Source organism: Furipterus horrens, unplaced genomic scaffold, assembly GCF_987537825.1.
Source record: "Furipterus horrens unplaced genomic scaffold, mFurHor1.1.pri manual_scaffold_1, whole genome shotgun sequence".
Taxonomy (NCBI): domain Eukaryota; kingdom Metazoa; phylum Chordata; class Mammalia; order Chiroptera; family Furipteridae; genus Furipterus; species Furipterus horrens.
Window position 1 is genome coordinate 50,145,373 of NW_028327171.1, and position 27,198 is coordinate 50,172,570.

Here is a 27,198-nt window from a genome sequence, read left to right on the forward strand (position 1 = left end):
AAGATAGGAAAGTGTTTTCTGATGGGGAACTTTGCCTCTGTCTACCACTGTTCTTAATTTAGACACCATTTAAGCCTCCAGTGACAGTACAGAAAGCTTTCCAGTGGATTCACAGAGAACATCCTAAGATCCGTTAGCTTAATTTTGCAGAAATGATAGTTTGGTAACCAGCCAATTGCGATCTTTCTCTATCCTGTGTAACCTTTCCAATTCTTTCCATTAATCTTCCTAGTCAGTTGCTGGACTTCAGATTTTTTGGTAGCCAGAAAAAAAAAAAAAAATCCTTTGAAATTTGGCAACTTTCCTGGAGTTTCCCAAACCCTTACAAGCGAGGTTCTGGCTTATTGTCATGTACTTCCTGGGTGATTTCTTGGTTTAAACAGCAACATGAACTCTGGCTGACCATGAAGCTCTCTGGCACTTGTGAAACAGCTTGGGCTTTGTAGCTACAAATTAAGGTCCAGGTCAGGTTAGATGAGCATATTATCCTGTTTACTGCCTCACACTGACTTGGAAGCTAAGGAAGGAAAGGGCTGGGAAATATGAGCTGTAGAGAGCCAGTAGTTTTCAAATCAGCTAGAAGAATGTGCTGACAAGTTTCTTGTCTGGGAAAGGAGTACTGTACTTTTTCTCAATGCAGATTTTTGAAATCCTCTTTGGCTTTTGCAATTATTTAATCAACAGGGTACATTTTAAATATCTAGACACTTCTATCTTCCACCGTCAGGTTAAAAGAGAACACGGAGTTTGGATTCAAAAGCCTGGGTTTAAATGGGTGCTTAACCTATATGAGCGGTGAGACTTTGGACAAGTCACTAAATCTGTGAGTCTCATTATTCTCTGTGGAGATACTTTTCTCACATGAGATGCCACCAGTATTTAAAAAAATTGTGTGTATTTCAAGGTGCATGATTGTCTAACCACTATGCTGTACACCTGAAACTAATACAAAATAATATTCAATGTGAACATTGTTTTAAATAAATAAAAAAGGAAATTTGCTTGAAAAATTATCAAACATAGAAATAATAATTGTTAAGGATTACTTACTCGATTAGTACTACCATTGCTAATAATTTGTTATAACAATGCTTGGATTTATTTAAAAACTACTCTTGGTAATCAATTGTCCACCTGTGTCACCACTAATTTTGATCTTACTTAAATAGGCATATGATATTCTGCTCTCTTTACCTCTGTGCCTTTATTCCTTTTGTTTTATCCATCAGAATGGCTCCCTCTTCATCTCTGGCAATTCAACCTAAATTCTCCTTTTTCGCCTAGCCTTGCTCAGATATATGTGCCTCAAGCATCTTAGATTAACTAATCTAATATCCCATGTAATCTGTCTCTTCAAGTTCCTCTGATACACGATCTATTCCATACTATCTAGCTCACTCACTCACTATGTGAGAGAAGTAAGCATGTGACCTCTCTAAGCCTCAGATACTCAACTGAGAATGGCAATGATCATACCATCCCAGCCTGGCTCACAGGATTCCTGTGGGAAACAGAAATCCTTCTTTTGGGAACCAAAGATGATGATATGCAAATCTGAGATATTCTTGTTTTTAAGCCCTGCTTTCAGAATTCCATGAATTGTAGTGGCTTAGTTCTCTTCTTTATTTTCCAGAGAACGTGGGTTCTGCCTTGATCTGAGTAAGAATTGGTCGAGTCCTATCCTACCTTTACCCTCCTTCTAAGAGTAAAAGTGCACAGATACTTACCCTCTCTAAGGTCTCGGTCTATCTTGGGTGATGATTTTTTCCCCATTGATAATCCATGAACTTCTGCCCCCTCCACGTTTACTCCTGAAGGGACCCTGCTCATTCAAAAAAGTTGAAATAGCAATTTCCTACTGAATAAAGATGTTCAAAGGCAAAGGATACCTTATCTAAGTAATCCATGACTCCACATTTTATATTTCTGTTGTACAGAAAGAAGTCTATTTATCTTTCAAGATCAAATTAAATGTCACTGCCTCCATGAAGTTATTTTTTATTTCTTCAAAAAGTGTGCTCTATTTTAGTTCTCTAAATCTTCTTAGCAACCTTTATTACAGTTAATTTTATCCATAACTTAACACTCTTAGTTTTAGACTTTGAATCACAACAGAGTAAAAAAAAATTGTCATGTGCATCTGTATAATGCTCTGAGTGTCACATTATGTGTCTTGAACATAGAATGTTCATCAATGAATAATGACTGAATTGAAATAAATCATGTTCTAGTGTAGTCATTCTCAATTATTTCTAGAAGAAAGACACAAGTTTGTGTCAAACTTTACAAACACACAAATAATAATATGATTTATTTTTTAGTCTTTATGCATCCATTGTTTTTTCTTAATTACATTTTATTGATTATGCTATTACAGTTGTATGATATTCTTTTAATATACACAGATTGAACACATCTAAATGTGCATATGCATTCTTGGATCTCTTACAGTAATTCTAGGCCATTGTGAGTTTGAGTCCTTGAAATTTAGTGAAAGACAACAAGATTTTGAATAAGAAGATCTGGATGTGTCAGTCCCTCATGGTGTGGGACTCTAACTAAGCAGGTCCTTTACCTTGTGAGGCCCTCAGCTTTAGGACTTGAAAATAAATAGGCTAGTCCATGCAATCTCAGACGTGTAACTCCAACATTCTATGATTCCTTGAACTGCTCATAACATGTAAGTTGACTTTTGACTTCATTTCAAAAGATGAGTTATCTTCATTTTTAATTAAGGTAGCGACACCTAATATTTTAGCTTGCAGTAAAGCTTTCTGAGCCTATTGCTTTCGAATAAACACAGTGAGGGAGTTCGGCATTAACAAGAAAATGTAGTTTTTTATACTAATAAATTGAAAAAATCCAATTTTGCCTGCTTTAGAATTATAGAATGTTTATTCATCTGAGATCACCTGATCCAATTCCTTAATTTGAGAAAAACATGAGACCCAGAGAGGAAAATAAAATAATCAGGGCTACACAGAAGTGACAGGAACAGCTGAGACCAGAATGCAGAGCTCTTAATTCTCAGTTTGAAACTCTTTTAATTATGTCTTTCTGCCTACTCATAGAGCTATATTCCTTATGACAGATATGACTCTAAGCATTTCTTTTCATTAAAAATAAACAGTTGACATACAATATTATATTAGTTTCAGGTGTACAACATAGTGATTGACATTTCTGTAATTTACAACGTTATCCTAGTAAGTCTACTGTCCATCTGACGCCATACGTAGTTATTACAATATTATTGACTATATTCCCTATGTAGTACTTTTCGTCCCCATGACTTTTTATAACTGGTAATTTGTACATCCTAACCCCTACCCTTTTTTAATCCATGCCCCCAAGTCCCATTCTATCTGGTAACTATAAATTATTTTTTTAAGTTAAAGAAATATTATATTTTTGAAAGTTTTTAAAAAATAAACAGTTGGTGTTCTGAATGGAGAACTCACCGATTCTCATCCTGTCGTCCTCCATATCGAATCCAATAATTCTGTTTTAAATTTTAAGAAAATCATTCACATAAATAGAATACACTTGAAACACTCAGAAGACCTATATTATGAAACTTGCATATTATATAAAGATACAATATATTTTTATTTAAAAAACAATAAAAAGAAAGGTTAAGGCTGACACAATTTTGACAAAGATAATGCACAGATTTGCAAACAACTGCATGGAATTATCTTGAACATCCATTTTTTTGTCCAAGACAGTGATTTAGAATTTATTATGAGGAAGACATTTAAAAAATCATTCAGTCTAACTCTCTTATGTTTTATGAATAAAACAAACAAACAAAAAGTCCCACTTGATTTGCCATCTGTACAGGACAATAAAGTGACTAAGTGGCTTCTTGGGTGTCTTGGGATAATGCAGTTTTGAAAAAAAAAATATCATAGGTAGGACCAGATAAAACTATTAGAAGTGTTACACTAGAATCAGTAAATTAAAATTAACTAATTTTTTAAATGTGCCAATAAAACATGACATAACTAAGACAGAAATGAAATAAAGGTATGTTATGAATAGTATATTTTGCAAATAGTGCTTTTTATAAACATGAGATAAATGGACATAAACACGTTCAGACAACTGAAATAAGAGGAAAAATAATTCATAATAATATATGAAAGTCTTGTTCTTGCTGGTTATCAAAGGAAGCAAATTAAAGTAAGAATGATGTGGCATATTTTATATAATATATGATTAATACTAATGATTTTTAAATGTTATTTCTCATTGCTGAGATGCTTGTAGTAAACTGGTACTTTTATGTATTGCTAGGAGCAATAAAGGTGTCAGAAAACACTCTTAGAAAAGCAATTTTAAGAACTTTAAAGCTTCTCACATCGCTTGATGGCAGTTTAATTGCACTCCTGGGAATTTATTCAAATAGTGTAGCTCGAAAGAGAGAAAAATACTTAATGCATTAAGTATAAGAGAAAACAAATCAAATGTTCAGCATCAGGAGAAGAGTTTATTTATTGTATATCAACTGTATATATGTAGCCAGAATAATTTTAGAAGCTGTAGAAATATCAAAATTGCTTATGGGTTCTGAAATAAAAATCAAAACAGGAAGATATCTATATATTAAAGTTAGGTCTGCCAAAGATATGTCTTCATATGAAGCATGATTACAAGACAGCATGGATAAGTAAAGAAAAGTCAGTGTATTGTATTGTATAATTGTGATTGATTTTGTTCTTTCTGAAGTCTTTTAAATGTTTTAAATGTTTAAGAGAAAATACAAAATGTTGCATCCATTATTTAGGAAATAAAACAAACCTGAGGCAAATGTATCATGTACAAAATATTTCTCTTCTATCCAAATATATTTGCTTTTGACTTTGGACCTCAGGGATCCAAATCTTTTCAAGTTTTTCACTTATATTGAGTAAACACGCCCCCCCCAATGCACCCCAGTTTTTGTTAAGGCACAAGATTAGAATCTTCATCAAATGAGGCTGGGTAATAAAATATAAATAAGAAGTCCACTGAACCGTTCTTTTAAAAAAAACATTTCCCTTTTCTTCTTTGCTCTTACCGGTTCAGTGTATGAAAATCCCAGACCCTCTGCAGCTGATTTTATTAGTTCTGATTCCAGTTTATGATGCTTCACGAACATTGCCAAATCCTAGGAAATAAAATGAAAGAAAAATTTTAATTTAAGTAACATCTAAGAGATATGATAAATCTCCAAGTAGAAGTTTTCATTAGAGACAATAAGCAAAAAATACATATTGAGAGCTAAAAAATAGTCTCCATCTCAACAGATTTTTACAACCTAGCATACATGAGAAAAATATGTCTCTGGCATTAATAAGGTTTGAGAGAATTGATTTCTAGAACCTTTACTAAACTGTTAGGTATATTTCAGTGTAGTGTTCTATTTTTTACTAGGTCTCTCCAGAGCACCTAGCAGAATTCAGAGCTTCTTCTGAGGACCTTAGTCTCACCTCTCTGGCCTCAATGGACGCCGGGTCCATGCTGTCGTCCAGCAGGCTCTCATAGTAATCCACATTGTCTAAGACATCCTCATCATCTGGGTGGAGGAGAAGATAGGCCTTGGCACACTCCAGGGCTTTCACATATTCACCAACTGAAAGACCAAGGAGCCAAAGCATTAGAGTCAGCATAGGTCTGTCTAAAGGATGTTGAAGGATACTTCAATATGTCTATGAGAGGCCAGTATTGAACAGCCATAAGGGAAGATAAGGTGAGGCTAAGTAATCAAAAATGGTTACAGGTAGAATAAAAAACATGATTTCTGGTATTCCAAAGGTACTACTTTTGGTCTGCTTTGGTGCTATGCATTTTGCACAAATTATCAAAAGTTCCCGCCTGAAGATGTATGTTGACAACTTATATTATTTAATATAGACATACAGAGTAGAATTTTAGGAGTTAATTCTGATTTTTGTACTCAGTTTGACAACATGCTACGTAAGACTAATTTCAGCAATCCAAATTCTATTCATTGTTCTTAAATATGAGAAAATATACGCAATCTTTCTCTCTTTCTTAATAAGATGAATGGAAGGTAAAACTATATTAAGATACCAATTTTCACCTAATGGATTGCAGAATATCTGACAATTTGATAATATATTTGTTGATGAGCAATGAAAACTGTACTCTAAAAAATTGGCAATATCTATCAAAATTACAAAGGAATAAAACTATTTAATTAATAGAAATCCATCTTATAGACATTTATGTTCAAATGTAAAATGATATATCATTCATTTTTTTCATTGATTATCATAGCAAAAAGTTATAGACAGCATAACGCCCATCAGAAAGGAGTCACATTATAGTCCAACGATATGCAGATGTAAAGAGAATTAATGAGGAAGGTCACTGTACTGACACAATTAGGTTGAATCAAAAATTACCAAAATTTGACCTAAGAAAATGGTAATTTCATAGATTTAACCTACTAAAAAAATATGATATACATTATTAAGTGAAGAAAATAACATAGGGAGCAGTGTAAATAATATGTTATATTCTCTGTGTAAGAGGCAGAAATAAGTCAGAGTGCGTGTGTGTGTGTGTGTGTGTGTGTTGTTTCTATATAAATTTTTTTGAGGGGTAAATAAATAAAAACTGGGTTGCAGGACATGAAATTAGGTTGTGGAAAAAAGGGCGAGAGGGAGGTTTTTATGATATTTGGTCTCTGAACCTGTGAATATAGTACCTTTTAAAATTAAATTGAAGAAATTAAATTAAGAAAAACCACTTAAAATGCCAGTCTAAGTATAACTCTCAGGGCATTATCACAGCATTTGCCAATTTGTAATTTCACATACTGCTCTTCTTGTCCTGGGCTGCGGGGATGTGAGATGAGAGAGCAATTCTGTAATGATGGGCATCACCCCCTCCCCTAAAATGTCTTCATGGATGACCCACGCTTTACCTCGATAGTAGGCAAACTGGAGGTAGTCATAATGCAGGGGAAGAAAGTTCTCAATTGGAGAGAGGCGGCCAGGGCGGGTGGCAAGTTCCCTCACGCATTCATGCTGACAAACCAGCACCTGCGTGTAGTGATCTGGAAGACAAGAGCCGACAAGTGGGTTCCTCCAGTCAACTGAACATCCAGACTTCAAAGTCAGAGCCACAGTTACACAGGGCATTCCTCACTTCACCACACTCTGAAAACAACATCATTATTATCCTCACTTCATGAGCAGAAATACTTTTCACCCAGAAAGTTAAGTGACTTGCCACTGCCTCCTAATCAGTGCTCACTAGAGTTAATTAGCAAATTCCAAATCTTCTGGCTCCTGGTCTTGCCTCTGTACTGCACTCTTCCCTTCCATGTGTCCTGCTTTCTATGTCTCCTGAAAGTGACATAGGTCATCTCACCCTACTCAAACCTGGCCAAACAGTGGCCTTTCCTATATTTGACAGTTTCAGGACCTCTTTTCGGGTATTTTGATAGCCTGAAATGTTCCAGAGTCAGGGTCAGAAGTTTAGGTCCTGGCCTTGTTAAGGACAAGTTGAGAGAAAGGAACTGCACTGTAGGTGGGGAGTTCACTGAAGAGAAGTAAACTAGCATGCTCTTTCTGCTTGTTAACATTTTCACGCAACTTTTCCTAAAGGGGAAATAAAAACAATATTCCTTTACACCTATTGATTAGAAACCCATTTGATCAATTAGAAATTTGTCCATCACCTGAACAAAATTTAACTACACAAATTCCTCATACTGTAGGGAGTGATAAAATATGAGAAGAGTGAAAGCTGAAGAATTTAAATAATCACTTTGCCTCTTCCTCCTTGTTCCACTTTCTTTATTCCCATTCTCCTCATTTGCAAACAGGCCAACATGCTGAAATGAAGAGGTTTTCGTGCCCCACCTCCCCTCTGGGCTCTAACTCACCTAAACATGAGCTGAGAAATACAAGTGACTAATCAACCCGAAGGGAGAAAAACAAAAACAAAACAATACACTTTCTATATTTTGCCCCAACTTTGATTTTTACAGTGAAGATGGAGGTAGTCTTTCCCAACAAAAGAATAAACAGTTCATTCATGCTCATGCTGAGTGAGCAAGTTCTCTTGAGAATGATGATAAAACCATCTAACTTCATGACTGTACAATTGAGTTTGCCACAACTGCCTTCTTTCAAAAGGTTCTCTCTTACGGAGAGTCCAGATTACATCTTCATGACCTTGAAGAAGAACCCCAAAACACAACAGGATGGGGATGTACATTTTCTAGTAAAAAAAAAACTTGCCAATTTTCACATAACCTGGCCAACTCAATTCAATATAGCACAGCTAATAGAATCTCTGCAGTCCAAAGATTCTTAACTCCAACTGGGGGAATGTGAGGGAAAGAATGAGTTCCGTTTATTTGATTAGCATGTTAGAAATAAATAGCTAGCGATTCTATTTCTTAAGAAAACAACAACAAACAACCCTCAACTGTGTGTACCTAGTTAGCTGGTCATGTACCTTCCAATACACACTGCTCCTAATTATAAATGACAAGCACAAGGAAAAGGTGGGAAACATACCTACCAAGAAATAAAAATCGGATTAAAGGTATTTTTCAAAGTAAGATATAAAAGCAGAAAAATGAGAGTGACACACTAATATATTTTAAGATTTCAACAATCATGGCTAGTAATAAAAATGGCATTCAGAAGCCATTTGTATATTTCTCCAGTTTTTAACGTTCTTCTGACAGTAAAATTCAAATATTATGGCTTTCTAAATTCATTTGTATTTAAAAAACCAGTTTTACTCCAAATTTAGCACAGTTTTGAACCAAACACAAATTTAAATAGAGCTGTAGTATCACTTATTAGTTGTCTTCCTTGCTTCCATTCTGTACCAAATGTTATCATGCAATTAATATGTTTCTAATAAGTTTAGATCCAAAAGACTGTGTAGTGATACTTATTAAATTTTCCATTTCATAGAAAATTGAATGTTTCATATTATCAAGAAAACAACATATTTCTATAATATATAATATTTGGCTTGAACTTAAAGGACTATGACTTTTTAAAATCACTTCTCTTTATTTGGAGTGGAGGTCATGGTGTTGGAACTTGTGCTAAGTATTAAGAGCCTAAGTTAGGAGATTTTTATTCTTTTCCAGTGACAACACGCTGTGGCAACCTTGAGCAAATTAGTAAATGTTAACCTGTGTGGAATTGTTAGTCAGTTTTCCTAAACCAGATCTAGGACATTGCCAAGGCTGTTTAGTGGCCATTGGTTGAGGCAGGTGTAGAGGCAAATGTGGGAGTGGAGGTAGGACACATATCCCCACAAAACCATAAGATGGTAAATATAATAAAGAAAAAGAAATATACAGCAAATAGAAATGTAAAACACATGATACTGACATTCAAATGAGCAGTGCTCACAAAAAATGCAGGCAAATGACTCTGACAGAGGCCCAGTGCAGCACAACTTCAGGGAGAAAATCATTAATAATTCAGATATTGGTATTGATTCTAGGTGAATTTAGTTTATTTTGGGTAACTAAGTATGTGGCAAATTGGACATTTATTGATTTTCAGTTTAATTTCCTTGTCTAATTTAATAGATATCCCCCAATTGCCTAGCTAAAGGACCTTAACAATTTATTATCTACATTTTCACAAATAAAGAGTATTATTAACCATTTTCATCTCTGCATTGTAAGTGATGGATATGTCATCTACTTTGGTCATTCAACCCATTCACTTACTAAGTACCTACTATTTGCCTATTATTGAACTTAGGCATTGAGGACTGAGCACTGAACAAGATAGAACATTAGCCAAGTGAGAGAGAAAAAGAATATATTGAATGTCTGTAAGTGGAAATGAGCTTATCATATCCAAGGAATTAAAAGAACTATAGTAGGAATGGGTCACAAAGAGAAAGGATAAACATGAAAAAAGTACACAAGTGTGCAGTCATGAAAGTCCTTGTTAAAGGTTTTGGGTTTTATTCCAACTGCAGTGGGAGCCAGTGGACGGCTTTCAGCATGTTTGTGATTAGACTTCCATTTTTTAGATGGCTACTCTGTCTGCCTACAGAATAAAACATGAAGAAGACATAATAATTTAATTAAAAGATACTGTTATTTGAACCAGGGTGGTAATAAAAGGGATGGAGAGAACCCAGAAATCTCAGTGCCATTAAATGGTAACATCTATCAAAGTCTGGTAACAAATCAGAGGGGACAGGAATTGAGGGAAATTTTGGTTTGAAAGATAACTTTCTGAGGTCTTGTCTGAGCTATTATACTAAGTGAGTGGTGCTTTTCCTGGAGACGCAAAATGTTGGAAGTTGGGGAGAGCATATTGACTTAATTAAGTTGCATTTCTATGAGCACTGTTGAACACTGTTTTTCATATATTTATAACTTGGAACACACTGTACACTCAACAATTATTTGTTAAATATTTATTATTGAATAAATTACCCTTTGCCCATTTTTAAAAGTAGTATAGACCTTTAAAGTATGGGCTCGAGAGTGAGAAAAGCCTATTTTTGATTCCAAGTTTCACTTTAGTCATATTACTCAAACTTTCTGAGGTACAAATTTCTCATTTAAAAGTGAAAAGAGTGAATAACAATAGTATCTATATAAGTTGTTTAGAGAATTAAAAGAATATAAAGTAAAGTGCTTTCTATACTATAACTGCTAAATAAATGTTTGTTATTACTACTGGTAAATAACAAATACATTATTAATAATAACAATTTACATGATCAATTTAAACATTAAAGATATTAACTCTTTGTGTGTAATTTTTTTTTGCAATTTTTCCACTTGTCATTTATAAATCAGCTTGATTTATTGTATCTTTTGTGTTTATATCTTATTAAAGTCTATTTTTTCATATTTCTTGTTTTTATCATGCAAAGAAATTTTCCTCTCCTACAAATGTTCTCTTGCATTTTCTTCTAACAGTTTTTACACAGAATTACTAATATAAAAAAGAATGCTTCTGAGTGTATATTTTCATATATAGCAGAAAATTTACTTCCCACCACAAATGGTTAACTAGCCACTCTCCTGAATTAATGTATAATGCACATTACCTACTATTTTATTTTATTTTTTTAAATATGTTTTATTGATTATACTGTTACAGTTGTCCCAATTTCTTTTCCTTCTGCTCCCCTCCAGCCAGTGGCCCCCCTCCCTCCAGTAGTCCCCCCTTTTTAGTCCATGTTCATTGGTTGTGCATATAGTTCTTCTCAACCTCTTCCTGTCTAATCCATTCCCTCCCACTATGCTTCTTAATTCCTGTACCATCTCCCTCCCTTTCCCCTTCCCCCTCCCTGCTGACCTCCTTGCAATATGTTTCCCATACCTATAATTCTTTTTCCACTCTCGTTGCCTACTTAGTTTGCCTTTATTTCAATTCCCTAGCTTCTGTTGTTGGTTGTTGTGATGCAGTGTTCATTTTAATGTTCATAGTTTTGATCCTCCTTCTTCTAAACCAGTCCCTTTAACATCTCATATAATAGTGGTTTGGATCTGATGAACTCCTTCAGTTTTACTTTGTCCTGGAAGCACTTTCTCTGCCCTTCTATTCTGAATGACAGCTTCGCTGGATAAAGTATTTGTGGCTATAGGTTTTTGACTTTCATTACTTTGAATATTTCTTGCCAGTCCCTTCTTGCCTGCAGGGTCTCCCTTGAGAAGTCAGCTGATAGTCTAATTGGGACCCCTTTGTACATGATTCTCTTCTTCTCTCTTGCTGCTTTTAAGATTCTCTCTTTATCTTTAATTTTTGACAATTTGATTATAATGTGTCTTGGAGTGGTTCTCCCTGGGTCCAGTTTTTCTGGAACTCTCTGTGTTTCCTGCACCTGTAAGTCTATTGCCTTCCCCAAGTTTGGGAAGTTCTGCTTCATTATTTTTTCACATAATTTTTCAATTTCTAGTTCTTCTTCTTTGCCCTCGGGCAATCCTATTATCCGAATGTCCAATCGCTTACAGCTGTCCCAGAGGTTTCTGATCTTCTCCTCACTTTCCTTACTTTTTGTTTCTTCTTTCCACACTGGTTGACTGTTCCTTTCCTATGTTCTGGTTTGTTGATTTGATCTTTGGATTTTATTTCCTCATCACTTGTATGTGTTTTCGTTCATTTCAGTATGAGTAGCTTTCGTTCCTTCCCTGTCTTGTTCCAAATCTTTTGTTAATTCTGTAAGCCACCTTATAACTGTAGCTCTAAACTGAGCCTCCAAAAGGTTTTTTTATTTGTTCCTCTGTCAGGTCTTTCATCTGCTGCCTGGTGAGCTGCGTCACCAGAATTTCAATCGTTGTCTACTTCGTTCTAACTGATTTGTGCTTAGCTTTCTTCCCAGGCAGGCTACAGAGGGCAGAGCCCCATGCACTTGTCACTGCCTGGCGACCGGCAGCGATCTGTGACCTTTTTCGCTGCTCTGCAGTGCTTTGTATGGGGGCGGGAGTCCAAGATGGATTCCTGCCATTACTCTCCACCGAGAGACCAGGAGGCTCCTTCCCCACAGCCTCACCATCCAAAGCAATGGGGGGTCTGCCTTCCCCAGGGTTGGAATTGGGAGCTGCCGGGTCTCGACTGTGGCAGGGATTGCTCCCCTGGCATTTCTCGCAGTCCTGCTGCTATTCCCACGGCTACTGTGGACAGCTCAGCCTGACCCTTACATCCCAATTCTGATCTCGCCGCTCCTACCCATTTAGGGGAGCACCGCTGGTTTATTACTTCATACGTTGGGCTTCCATGTAGTTTTATTTTTTGGAATTTCTAGTTATCTTTTGTTTTGAGGTAGTTGTATTCCTTTTTAGTTGTAGAGGGAGACTGAACATCAGTCTAAGCCTCCATCTTCCCAACCTACCTACTATTTTAAATACTACTTTGTAACACATTAAATTCCCACATATAATTAAAAAATGCCTTTAAATAATTAAAGAAGATCATACAAAAGGATTCACTACTACATTGTTTATAATAATAATAAATTGCAACTTCCTTAATATGTATCAGTAAAAAACTGGTCAAATAAATTGTGCCATCCCCACATAATGGAATATTATATAACCATTAAATACAGTAAGATAGATCTACATGTACTTACATGAGAAGAAGTCCACAATGTATTGTTAAGCATAAAAAGAAAAAAACAAAACAAAAAGCCAATAATCATTATTTATAGTATTGTCTTATTTTTATAAAAGTGAGAATATCACAAATAAATACATAAATATTTAAATATGCATCTGAATATTGGGAACATAGTCACCAAAATTTAAACTACATAGATTCATTTATAGGAGGTAGGAATTTTAAAATATACACAAATCATTTACTTCTTAGAATATACGCATCTACAATATATTGTTGGAATATTTTTACAGATTGCATGTAGTATATCTATGATCATAAAATAAATGAAAGAAAAAAATAAGCTTTACCTGCAATGGCTTCATAGAGACCAGCTTTATACCCTAAGTACTCATACTCTTCAAATCTCTGAGGCCCTTCACACAGGGCTCGGCACTCCGCGTCTTCCTTGTAATATTCTCTCAAAGCTTGTTCAAAGTACTTGATAGCTAGCTCAAAGTCATCGACCTCGTAATGTCTGACTCCTGCACTGTAACTCTCCTGCAAAGAAACAGAAAACCCTTTTTTTTCTTTGTTGAAGAGCACCCACAGGGCACTTGAATAGCAGGGTTCATGCAGACTTGGGATCACTTAGGTAGGTGGGGTGTTAGACTTGTGCTGTGAACGGATAAAAAAGGGCTGCACTGGAAGATGAAGTGTAACTAACTGTACATAAGAAACGACTTACTGAGCAAGCCAACTCCGGTGGCACCAATCAGTTTCATTTTCTTCCTGAGCATGCTCAAGACTATACTTTCTAACCCCTCTGAATGGGGGCAGAGCCATACAACAAAGTGCAGGAGGAATGATGTGGGTAGACCTGACAACCATTTCTAGACCTGGCTCAATTTAAAAATAAAAAAAAGGCTTCCATTTAAAACCTTCCACTCTTTATCATTTCCTTCAATCATCTTAGAGGCCACATGTTGAAAATAGCAACATCTTGAATTGTAAAGGAAGCCCTTTCAACATATTGTGATTTTAAGTAAGATTTCACTTAAACAAATAATTACGTGGAGGAAAAAAAAAAGCAAACCAGAATCTGAAAGTACTGATACAATGGAAAAAAACACTGGACTTGGAGCTAGAAAAGTACAGTGTGAACTGCTCAATTCACATTGGCTTCATGTCCTGGGTGTAAAGTAGGTTTTTGGAGGGGGAGCTGAAGCTCAGAAAAGGTTACAGATATTTATATCATATTCTACTTTTCACCATATCATATTGATTTTCTAAGTTAATTTCCATTGTCTCTAAATTTTTTTTCAATGCTGATAATTATAATATTTCATCTAATAACTCCAAAAGTATAAAAACATCACTGTATTGGAAATCAGGAACCAATCTGTGATATCCATCCACAGGAATCTGCTTTGAGTCAAATAAAACTTAGGAGCACTTAGCGCCATCTGGTTGGCAGGAGTGCCCGGAGCTCACCAGGTGTGGTTTGGCTTCTCTATCTACCAATTGGAATGTTTCAACGCCAGCCATCGTTCTGTAATTCTCGATGTTCTGCTGCATTTCCATGTGTTCAGGGTTGGCCATGAAAAATGTGTGGGCTGCTTCCACTGCCTTTTCCAGCTGGTTAAGCTATGGAGGGGAAAAAAAAAAGATCAAGTAAAGGCAAACATTTCTAAACCGGGCTCAGTACTAGGCCAACGTCTCACAGCTTGAAAGTAGCAGAGTCGGGTTCCAGTTCACATGTACTATACTCAGCCTCCAGGGGGTTAATGCATAGTACTCCTAAAATTATATGTGGCTATTTCAACTTTAGTGAGAATGGGCACATGTACTTTGTTCCAAGTGCCTTCTCTTTTCCCTATTTGCTAAGCCATTTGTGTCTGGGAAATTGAATCTATATGCTTCTGTTTATTTTAGATTAATCAAAATAAGAAGCTGCCAGTGCCATGCCATTTCTAATTCATATTTTCTACATCTTTGTCTTTTATTGTGTCTTAATTTCTTCCTGTTCCTTTTGCCTTAATCCTGGCAATGGGAGTATAAACAAACCTATGACTTTCCAAAGGATGAATACCTTCCACTCTACCAGATTTGTTAACAGGCTTTAGAATGTGAAAAATACAAGGTTAGAGGGAGTGAATTATTCCAATAAAAGATGCTCTATACAGCACACAGACGTGTTCTACCACACTTCTTTGATTGATGTATTTGACTCCAAATTTACAACTCTGATACTCATTAATACAAAAAAAAAAAAAATACTTTTTAAATAACTACTACATAGACACCATAAATCTTCTCCTAAACCACTTAATACACTGCTCTCCATGTAACATGCAGTGATGTATTTTTAACAAAATGAAATTAAAGTTATTCAATTTAAGACCTTTCTCTATGCTTTAGTCAAAAAGAATATCTGTAGATAGATTCATTTGCCCCATATCAGGAAACTGAACACTTACATTTGTAGTCTTTTTCATTGTAATTTTAAATTTGTTTGACCTATTTTTAAGTATAACATAAAAACTCATTCCTGAACAAGTAAATATAAAATCATGAAACAGTATATAATATTCAACTGAGTATGATTTTCACAGTCTGTTCTCAAATGTGAGTAAAATATAGAAAGAAGTAGGTTCCTAAGTCCCCAGTTACTGGCATCTTGTGATATATAAAGAATCCTAACCCTTACCACAGAAAACATAAACTGCCATATTTCAGACCTGACATACTTCACCTTGTTTAATAATAGCATAATATTCCCCTTTAATTTTCATATTCTTATCTATTGGTTTCTGGCCTTTCTTGCATTAAAATTTGTCTGAAATTAGCGTTCCCTGCTGTGTTTACCTTTGTTCTCAATGCTGTGCTCCCAGAATTATTTTGGTTATTAAAACCACTAATTTTGGACCTAGTTTCTTTCTTAATTTAAATTTTTTCAATTTTTCATACACCAACACAAATACGAGTTTTGTGGACATCTCCATAGTAACAAATATATAGGTATCCATGAAAAAAAAGATTGCAAATTGGGTGTGTGTCTGTACTTATTAACGAAGTGAACCTGGAAAATGTCATCTAAGCATTTGTGCCTCAGTTCTCCTTTAAGAAAAATGCCTATAAAACCCCTATATCACTAGCTACTACATAAGATTTTGGAAAAAATTAATTCTGTAATATATATGAATGTGCTTCAGAAACCACTAAAACCTTAATAAAATAAACAATAGAATAAGATATATAAATGATCTATCAATTTCAAAGACATAAATATGTTCTTCTTAATGATGGGTATAGTCTGTAACTCTCATGGGTACATAATTTATAAGGATTCTTAAGGTTCTAATGGTTGGTGAAAACTGCCTTCAGTTAAGAGTCAAACTATAAGTCATGAACCAGACAGATTAGTGCTGATATACTCTGGTTCTATGGCATTGGCCATTACAGTTGATGGAACATAAATCAATATTTATGTTTTTCATTTTCTTACCTTCATGTTTTGCTCAGGCCATTTCACTGACTTAGAGATCATTTGTTCTTTGGTCTTTGCTCGTTGAAATCTAACATATCCTATAAAGTCAAACTTTAATTCTGTCTTCTCTAAGAGATCCTTTCTCAATCCTATACTTATAGTCGAGAATTACAATATCATCCCTTTTCCCCTACTGGCATTTATATGATGCCTTACATTGTATCTACCTATGTTTGTTTCTCCTAGTAGAGCTCTCTGAGAAAAGGGACCATATGACTTTTTTATCTTTTTTTTTCTACTTTACATATAGATGATGTCAATTATATGCCTAAAAAAAGAAAAAAGGAAACTTCTAGTAAGTAAATCTTTTATACACAAATCAAAAGGCATATTAGTATATCACATGTGAGTGTGCTTCGTAAGCTACAGTGTACTAAAATGATGTAAGTGTAATAAAATCTCAGAAGTCATTATTCACACTGAAAGCTTCCAACACTGATTACCATCCATGAATGTGATCCAGTAGCTTTTGAAAACTGTCAGACAATGTTGATATACCAGTTCTTTTTCTTAAACTTGACCACACTGACTTTTGCTTATTTGGTGCTTTCCTTATTTATAACCCTGAATTGAATATAATACCATTATGCCTAATATAAGTATAAAAAGATTCCATGACTTAAAGTTAAACCATAAAACTTATTCATGAACTGGCCAAGGCTTTTGAATTACTGCGAACCAGTTCAGGAAACTAGTATTGGCTGCCAGAGTCTATAAAACAGGCCATTACTTTAACTGGAAGCTTATATCTTTGTACTTCATTTTAGAAATTAGATACACACATCTGAAGTGGTAGGGGAAGTCCAGGTGAACATGTGTATGTTACATATAACGCTGGAGATTATTACAAGACCTTGTAAGTACTAGGTTTCAGCTAAGGAAGGATCTAGCCACTACTCCATTAAAACAAACAAAAAACGAACTGCATTGAAGGCTCCAAACTGGATTTCCTTTAAGACCAAAATAAGACAAATCATGGGAGAGGATAACACTACTGTGAGAGTAGCTCTCTACATTAGAAAAGCAAGTTGCAAAATAAAGACCAATTGAAGAAAGGGAAATGACTTGACAGCAAGATGGTATCACTTTTAAGGGTACCCACTGTTCCACTGAGATATCAGAAATAGGGCGAGAAATGCCTTCAGGAAGCATGGGGTCATTCATTTCACCTCCAGCTATGAAGAACTGAGCAAACATTTTCTCCTGCCAGCCCAGAAGCTCCAGGACAGTACGTGGCAGTCATGCTGCATGGAAAAGAAATGAACACTGATTGAATCAACACCCTGCTGGCATGCAGAAGTTATTCTGTCCACTGGTGAGTGAATGAGACTCCTCTAAGTCGCACATGATTTTCCATGGCTAATAATAAAGGAGCATTTCAAAAGTCACAATGACTGCTTAAAACCTTCAGTAGTTATCCATTGACCACAAAAGAGATTCCAGAAACCATGTACCATGACATTCAAGGACGTCCAAGATTTGGCCCTTACCCTAACTTTCTAGCATAACTTCTATTTATCTGTCATGGGGCAAACTTTTCCCCTCAAAAAATTCTAGAAGAACTTCTGAAAGTTTTCTAATTTACCATCCTCCTACTCTAGAAAACACACATGGGCTCAGTACTTCAGTCATATCCAGATTCTTTACTTAACTCATTCACTTATTCAACAAATATTTATTTTGCACAGAATCTGTGCCAGACACTGTAATAGTCAATGAGAATACCTGCATGACCATAATGGACAAAGATCCTGCCTTCTAGCTGTTTACAGTCTCATTTTCATTAACAAAAATGATTTTAGATTGTGCTAAGTGCTACAAAGAAATAAATGAACAAAATATTATAAGAGCCTGCTGGGGACTGGAATAAAAGCAGGCCTCATTTAGATAAACTAGTCAAGGAAGGTGCCTCTGGAAAAGGATGTTTGAGATGATACCTACATTTTTGAGAAGTTAGTTATGAGCAGAACAGGAGGAAGAGCATTCCAGGCAAAAGAATGTCAAGTGAAACGGACTTGAAGTAAAAAAAAGTCTTGATATTTTTTAAAAGCAGAGCAGAGATTAAGGAGAGAGATTTAAGAAGTTAGAGGATGACAGATCACTTGTAGGCAATGGTAAAGAGTATAAATGTTATTCTAAGTGTAGGAGAAAACAATTTTCAATAGTATCTGATATGCATTTTTAAGTAGAATTCAGTCTGCTATATGGAGACCAGATCTTTGGTATCAGGCAGAAGAACACTGCAGTAATCCAAGTCAGAGATAAGTTCTTACTTTGCAAAATAAAAATAGGTGAGTCTCCTTCTTGTTTGTCTCATCTCTCTTCCATTTCTTTCTTTTTCTTTCCATGCTATTTATTCATCTTTGCTACAGCAATGTTTCTTAATTCAGAAGACAAACACATAGCACAAAATAAAACAATTACAAAATTTTCAAGCATTTTTTTCTGAATTAGAAGTTATGAAGCTCAAATACTTCAAATAAGAAATTTAAAACAACTTGTAAGACATGTGCAAGGAAGGAAAAAATATTCTAAAGCACATTAAAATATGTAAAGAACATGGTGTATCTCTGAAATAGATTATATAAGATCACTTCTCTCTTTTGAAGCCTTTTTTATAAATCACTGTAAAACATCAAGCCCAAAGTAATTTTCATTCTTCTACTCGAGCATCAACATTTTCAGTGAAGAAGGGAATTCTTTCTCTACTCTCCTCACTCCAACATTTGGAATTCATCCAATATCATGTATTACATTTTGATAAAGTGCTATAATTTTTACCTTGACTCTTTACTTAAATTTCACAATGTAGCAAATTTAGAGAATTTTTAACCCCAAATGAGGTTTCTTACTGATAAGCATGCAAGTAGACACTGAGGACATTCTGTTTCTAAGCCACAACAGAACTTTTTAAGTTCTACTTTGCAGCATAAACACACTGGCTGAAGAGAAAGAAAGTTACCAGATTACAGCATGCACATTATGCTAAACACTAAAAACGCATGGGCTAAAAACTTTAGTCTTCCTCTTATGGATCAGTACGTCTTTCTTTTCTTTCTTTCTTTCTTTTTCTTTTTTTGTAATAATTACACCAGACATTCTTTGTAGATATTTTAGCACATGCTAATGTCTGCAAATTTATCTTAAGTTTTTGCCAACTCAAAGTTAATTTCCTTCACAAAACCAAATAAGTAAATTAATTAATTTAATTAAAATAAAATATTAAAAGCGTAATTTAAAAATAAAGACCCATAATTTTTTAAACAAATATTAAAAGCAGGTCAAACTACTAGATTAAACTGAATTCTATAAATTATAGTGTTTCAAATGTAAATACCAGGCTGGTTAATCAAAATTCAATGTTATTTTAGGAAAGTCCTAAACATTTCCATATAATGGAGTCATGAATTTAGAGTGTCAAAATATATCTATATGATAATAAGAGGTAAAGAAGGACACTTCATACTGATAAAGGGATCACTCCAACATGAGGATATAAATTTAAAAACATTTGTGCACCCAACATAGGTATACCTAAATATATAAAGCAAAAACTGAAAGACTTTAACACTCGATTGTAATCAATGGATAAATCTTCCAGATGGAAAATCAACCAGGAAACAGCAGCCTTAAGAGAAAAATTAGACCAGGTAGATTTAATTTCTATTTTTAGAACATTTCACTCCAAAGCAAAATATACATTTTTTTTCAAGTGTACATAGGACCAGCATTATTTACAATAGACAAGATATGGAAGCAACCTAAGTGCCTATGAATAGATGATTGGATAAAGAAATAACGGTACATATATACAATGGAATACTACTGTGCTGTAAAAAGAATGAAATTTTACTATTTGCAACAATATTGATGGATCTAGAGTATATTATGTGAAGTATAATAAGTCAGACAGCTACCATATGATGTCACTTATATGTGGACTCTAAATAATAAAATAAATGAAAAAACAAAACAAAACAAAAACAGAATTATAATACAGAGAACAAACTGATGGCTGCCAGATGGGAGGGGTGGGATTAGGGGGCTGGGCAGAAAAGGTGAAGGGATTAAAAAGTTCAAATTGATAGTTACGAAATAGTCATGGGATGCAAAATACAGCAGAGGGAACATAGTCAGTGATATTGTAATAATTATATATGGTGCCAGGTGGGCAATAGACTTATTGGGGGATCACTTCATAAATTATATAATTGTCTAACCACTATGCTGTATACCTGAAACTAATACAAACTAATATTGAATGTCAACTGTAACTGAAAAAGAAAAAAACAGCCATATGAAAAACAATTTTGTATTCTTAGTTCCTAATTTCTGGTGATGGTACTATCCTTACTGCTGTTAATATAACTTGCAAAAACACCCATGCATTAAATTATTTAAATAATTCAGCTATGGAAAATAACTGTTTCTCCTGACAAATTTATAAAACTCATTTACCAGACACTGAGGACTGTATAATATGCTGTGCCGTCCTTTCTGCCTTAACTACTGGAAAGCTCAGAACCAAGCTGTATTTTTATTATAGCTGGTATATTTCCTCCTTTTTAGTTTTTTGTTTTTGTTTCCATTTTAAAAATGTAATTATACAAATAATTGTTTTAGCAAGTTAACTCAAAGTCCTGTTGGACACAGGTAAGGTACAATTTACTTTTTTAAAAAAATGCCTGTAGTAAGGGAAACTTCTAGTAACTAAATTTATTCCTATATTTCAATGCAGACAATTTAAGAAATTTCCAGCATGAAAGAACCCATATTAATTCACAAGTTAAGTGTTCATGCTAATATAGGAAGTAAACTTATCTTTGCATTTAAGGAATGTTAGTCTGAAATGTAGTCATGGTTATAAGTAAATATTTACAGCTTTCAAAACACTTTTTGGTAAGGATCAAATGGGAAATGACATTTCCAAAGAGGAACATTTTGTCTGTGGAATAAATTGGACAGGAAGAATATGTCTTTTTTTAAAGCACTTTCTTCAGCCAGACTGTTTGTGCTCTTTTCTTCAATTATGGCCCTAAGCCTGATTAATATCTTCCTGCTCTATCTAAACACTGGAGTGAAGTTTTAATCTTATGTTTAAAACTTAAGGTTAAACAGTGATGGTGACTAGCCACCGTCAAATGAGGTCACCCTTATAAGCACAGTGGAACAAGAGGTTCTATCAGCTAAGTTTGCTAGAGGTTTTCTTATCTAAATAAAAATTTTCTTTCATGGTAAGGAAAAAACTAAGGTGAAGAGGCAGAATTTTTTAAACATGATATTTCAGGTTAGAGACTATTCAAAACAAAAAATATCGTAAGTTTTTGAAAGAAAAGAAAAACAAACAAAAAACCTCAACATACCAGCCAAAAAATAAGCGTGTGCTTAATTGGACAAAATCCCTCAAAGCCATCTGCGTAATGTCTAATTTCCTAACAAGAGAGCAGCTAAGACTTGAATGGTTGCTGTGGAAGAAGGAGAGAACACTATCTTGGAGATGCAATGTGGGCAAGTCATTTCTGCCAGGGATCAAATGAAATTAGTGTGTGGTTTATTGGTATGTTTCTATTGTTTCTGGTTCTAAACATTAGGACAGGGTAAGAATGAATAGCTGTGCAGTCATCCTAACTTTTGTGGTGTCCTCCAGAAGTGTCCCTTGAGGTGTCAGAGGATGACTAATGGTTACTGAAAAGAAGGTTTGTGCCAAGACCTGTCTGACATTTGCTTCCTGCTACTGTTTTTGGAACCACAGCTTTAATCCTCTTCAAAAATTTCTTTGGAAGGAAGATGCCACTCAGTTCATATTTGAGTTTTGCCAGCCTCCCATGACTATTGCAGTAGTCATCACTTTAAAGCATAAAAAATCTTATTCGTGTCTGATTCGGAATAAATAGAAATCCAATGTCCATGTTTTAAGCTCAAAACTATTCCTTTCCTTTGGGACACTCAAATTGGTGACCATGATTTTGTACACAAGGTTAATAAGAATTTACCCTTGTGTATTATTATACACTTTACAAAGCACTTTACAATACTACTAATAAAAATGGTCATTTATTGAGTATCTACTCAATTCCTATTGTAAAAATTTTTAAAGCTGGAAAATGAATTGCTACTTCACATAGAAGCTAGTGCTGGGACAGACTGAGTTGCCCTTAATGCACTTCAAGATACAAAAACAAATTTTATTTTTCTAACCGTTCACTCATGCTTTGCTTCTGTCTGGCTTTCATTATGATAAATGGAGATGAATGTTGTTCTTTCCCTAGTGACCCATTAAAAAAGTTCTATCTGGCCATCGCTGTTCTAGAGCCAACAACCAGCTCCCTAATTCCTCACTACCAGAATGATGTCTCTGCAGCCATTAGCAGCCAGATCGCATTCCCCACCCCCACACTCAACAGAGTTGCAACCATTTTAATTTATTTGTCAAATATGATTGCAAAATGGCAACTAACTGTAGATTTGGGATTTTGCTTCTAAGATAGTCTTTAAAAATTAGTAGTGAGATAGGTTATTATAGACGGAGCACTGGTTTTTCTGCCCTTAAGAATCTAAAAACTTCAATACTTTTTGTGTGTCTGCAACATTGTTTTGTGAAATAAAATAACAGGCATAAAATGCTTGTCATAGGCAAGAAGGAGTGGAAAGCCAGAGGACTGAAAATAGAAGTGCAGGTTTATCTCCTATTTACCTCATAAGTGCCGATCTTTCCTCCGTGGTTTGCCGATGGAGGCAAGCGGGTCCGGGAAAAGAACAAATACAGTATTCCCTCACTTACCACGGGTATTACGTTCTAGAGCCCCCGCGATAGGTGAAAATCCGTGAAGTAGGAACCTTACATTTATTTTAGTATTTATATATATTTTAAGGCTTCATAAACCCTTCCCACACACTTATAAACCATTCCCAGTCCTTTATTAACCTTTTCCACTCCCTTATTAACCTTTTCCACACTTTTACAAACACTACTTATGTTCTTTTTATTTTTTTTTTATTTTTTAAGTATATTTTATTGATTATATTGTTACAATAGTTCCAATTTTTTCCCCTTTGCTCCCCTCCGCCCAGCACCCCCCTTCCCCGACAATCCCCTCCCTAAGTCCATGCCCATGGCTCACCCTTTCATATATTCTTCTTCTTTTTTAAAAAAATAATTAATTAATTAGTTAAATATTTTAACAATAAAAAATAACAATCCCTCCCTCTCAAACTTAAGACCCTTTACAATCTTATAAAGGACAATGGACGAAGGTCTCGAGCTCCTCTAGCTGCTTCAAGCTGGACATGGTCATCGTCCTACCTATCCTTGGGTCAAGAAATCGCTAATAAGAGTGGGGATGTGGAGGGGAGGGTGGCCTTCCTACAAGGGGAAGGATCGTTTAGACTCCAGGTTGGTTGGCTGTCTCTGGACAACAGCATGCTTGGTTTAACAGGCTGGCATCATTGTTGTATTCTGGGGGCAACAGGGTTAAAGGACATCATTCAATCCGTAACCACTAGATGACAAAAGACAGGTATTAATTTTTCAATGTCCCACATTAGGGAAAAGAAGGGTTTCTTTGGAGGAAGGTATGCCAGGTACATCTCACCTGTCCAAAACCCTTTTGCCCATTATACTTAGTTTGGACTGAGGGAAATATTTTAGGTTTCTCACCTCTCAGGCCTCTGGGCTCTTTCTGTCCAAGCCATTAGGATAGAAAAGAGAAACCAGTTTTAAAGTGAAGCCCACAGACCACCCCGTTCTTCACCAACCCAGCCACTTAGTTCAGCCAAACCAGTGAGTCTCAGGAGGCAGCAATGCAGACAGGATTAAGTGAGGTCTATACGTACAGACAATCACTCAGGTAATGAGATCGTAGGCTTATGCCCTCTGGTTCAATTTTGCTCATTTGTTTGTGTTGTTCATTAGTTTCCTGTAACAGGTGACAGCATAAGGTAATTTTCTTTTGTTGCCTGGCTTATTTCGCTAAGCATAATTCTCTCTAGTTCCAGTCATGTTGTTGCAAATTGTAGAAGTTCCTTCTTTCTTTCAGTACTTATTCATTGTCATTTTCCCCCTTTGTATGTGTGCTCCTCTCTGTCTCTCTCTGTTTCTTCATCTTCTTAAAGCAGACCCTTTAGCATCTCTTGCAATGCTGGTTTGGTGGAGATGTATTCTTTTAACCTTCTTTTGTCTTGGAAACTCCTTATTTCGCCTTCCATTTTGAATGAGAGCCTTGCTGGGTAGAGTATTCTTGGTTGTAGGCCTTTGTTTTTCATTACTTGGAATATATTTTGCCATTCCCTTCTGGCTTGTAGTGTTTCTGCTGAGAAATCTGATGATAGCCTTATTGGAGCTCCCTTGTATGTTATTAGTTGTTTCTCTCTTGCTGCTTTTAGGATTCTCTCTTTGTCTTTGAATGTTGGCATTTTAATTATGATGTGTCTTGAAGTGGGCCTGTTGGGGTTCATCTTCATTGGGACCCTCTGTGCTTCCTGGACTTGCATGATTCTTTCTCTCTTCATGTTAGGGAAGTTTTCTGTCATTAGTTTTTCAAAGAGGTTTTCTATCCCTTGCTCTTCTTCTCCTTCTGGAATTTCTAGGATACCGATATTATTACGTTTCATGTTGTCCTGCAGCTGTCTTAGAGCCTCTTCAGTCTTGTTCAGCCTTTTTTCATTTTGTTGCACTGTCTGGGAGTTTTTGTCTACGTTGTCCTTCAGCTCGCTGATCCAATTTTCTGCTTCCTCTAGCCTGTTTTTAATTCCTTCTACTGTGTTCTTCAATTCAGAGATCGTATTCTTCATTTCCTCCTGGCTCTTATTGATAGCTTCCATGTCCTTTTTGATGCTGGTATAATTCTCAGTAAGTTCCTTATAGTTCTTCTGGAGTTCACTGTAGTTTTTCTGGAGTTCTTTGTAGTTTCCGCTGAGCTCATTGAGCTTCTCCATAATCCATGCTTTCAATTCCATATCTGATAGTTGGCTCCCCTCTATTTCATTTAGCACTCTTTCTGGGGACTCTACCTTTCCTTTCGATGGGGGGTTGTTTCTCTGTCTCCCCATTTTTGTGACTCCTATTGTTTGTTGGTGCTTCTTAGAATGATCTGCACTTCCTCACTACTTATGTTCTTAAACATATTCCACACTCTTAAACCTACATGACTTTAACAACATATGTATACAGTATTGCAAAATCCTGTGATATAGTGAAAAATGCACGATAAATAATTAAATATAATATTTAAAAAAATCCCGTGATACAGTGAGGCCGCGATAAGTGAACCACAATCTAGAGAGGGCCTACTGTAAATTGGGCCTTGCCTTGTTAAATGTTGTAACAGTGCTAGGCTAACACTGGAGATTGCTGGGCAAAACTAATGATTTGCGGAGGACTTCAGGATTTAGCAAGCATATAGAAAAAAATGCTATTATTATTGTTTCTAAATGCCCTGGCTGGTTTAGCTCAGTGGATTGAGCGTCGGCCTGCGAGCTAAGTGTCGCTGGTTCGATCTTCCAGTCAGGGTACATCAGAGAAGGAAAACTCTGACTCCAAAAAACCTCCGCTGCCTTGCGGCATACCTCTTCAGGGGAAAGGCTAAGGGAGTAAACCCCGACAGAAAATCCGGAGCCGGAGTCCCTAAGGCGGTTTGACGTTGTAGTCAACACCGGCAACTCCTGCGGCGCACCTGAACCCAAGCTGTATCGACTCCGTCTTTCCCTTGGACCCTTCAGCTGCGAAGAGAGGGGGGGCCTGCTGCATGGGCAACAGCAGACCCTCCATATTACCCTGCCCAGGCTCTGTAGCTTCAGCGTCATCACAAGATGTCGATTCAACACGGGAGGAGACAGATACCATGTCACTCCCGAGTCAGACTGCACAGCCATTCTCGGCGGTGCAGATAGACTCTTAAGAAGCTACACCATCGTCTCTCGAGACGGACGGCTGCCGACGATTGTTTCTAACATCTCCCTTCCATTTCGGTCTCCTATTTTGTGTTTAAGAAACAAATTTAACATTTCACCAAATCACTCCACTGTGAGAAATATAGGAAAAGTAAACAAGCAAATCAAAAGCTTTTCCACTTGTACCTTTTTGGTAAAAATATGTCATGTTCCCCTGTGAAACACAAACTCTCTCTTGCTCTTATATGGAGAAAGGGGATTTACTTCAAAAAGTATTTCCAAATATTCACTTCAGTTCATGGAAAGGAATGTGCCATGGCTACAAGACAAAGGGATTTCACTCTAAAGACCCTCTTGCAGGGGACTTCAAGGAGAGACTAAGGCCCCTTCAGGTATTTAACCCATCAAGCTGACTAATGGATGTTCTTAACCTGACAGGTCACATCGTTTTATTAAAGAAGTAGTTCTTTTAAAGTTTCATAAGCTTCTGTGGCATCCCATCGGCACTTTTTAAGCACTCAGCTATGGCAATAACCTTCAGGCTGTATTGTAAATTAAATACCCCTGCCATATACACAGGTTAAATATAAACCCAAACATTTTCTCTGTACTTTAGCCAATAGACTGTACTGGAAAGAAGTTCCAGGCCACCTAAATTTGTGAGGAGGTTAAAGCTAGGACAAAACCCACTTACTA

The 27,198-nt window shown here is 35.8% G+C and overlaps 1 protein-coding gene across 1 annotated transcript in view; it reads right to left on the bottom strand.

Moving 5' to 3' along the window:
* The window catches only part of P3H2 (prolyl 3-hydroxylase 2), a 154,647-nt gene that overhangs the window by 18,601 nt on the left and 108,848 nt on the right, over positions 1-27,198 (bottom strand). The window contains exons 2-8 of the mRNA XM_090275326.1: positions 14,559-14,711; positions 13,436-13,625; positions 6,938-7,069; positions 5,475-5,617; positions 5,063-5,152; positions 3,462-3,502; positions 1,728-1,822 (exon numbers count right to left, since the gene is read on the bottom strand). Coding sequence (XP_090131452.1) covers positions 1,728-1,822; positions 3,462-3,502; positions 5,063-5,152; positions 5,475-5,617; positions 6,938-7,069; positions 13,436-13,625; positions 14,559-14,711 — 844 coding nt within the window. The remainder of the gene's footprint in view (positions 1-1,727; positions 1,823-3,461; positions 3,503-5,062; positions 5,153-5,474; positions 5,618-6,937; positions 7,070-13,435; positions 13,626-14,558; positions 14,712-27,198) is intronic.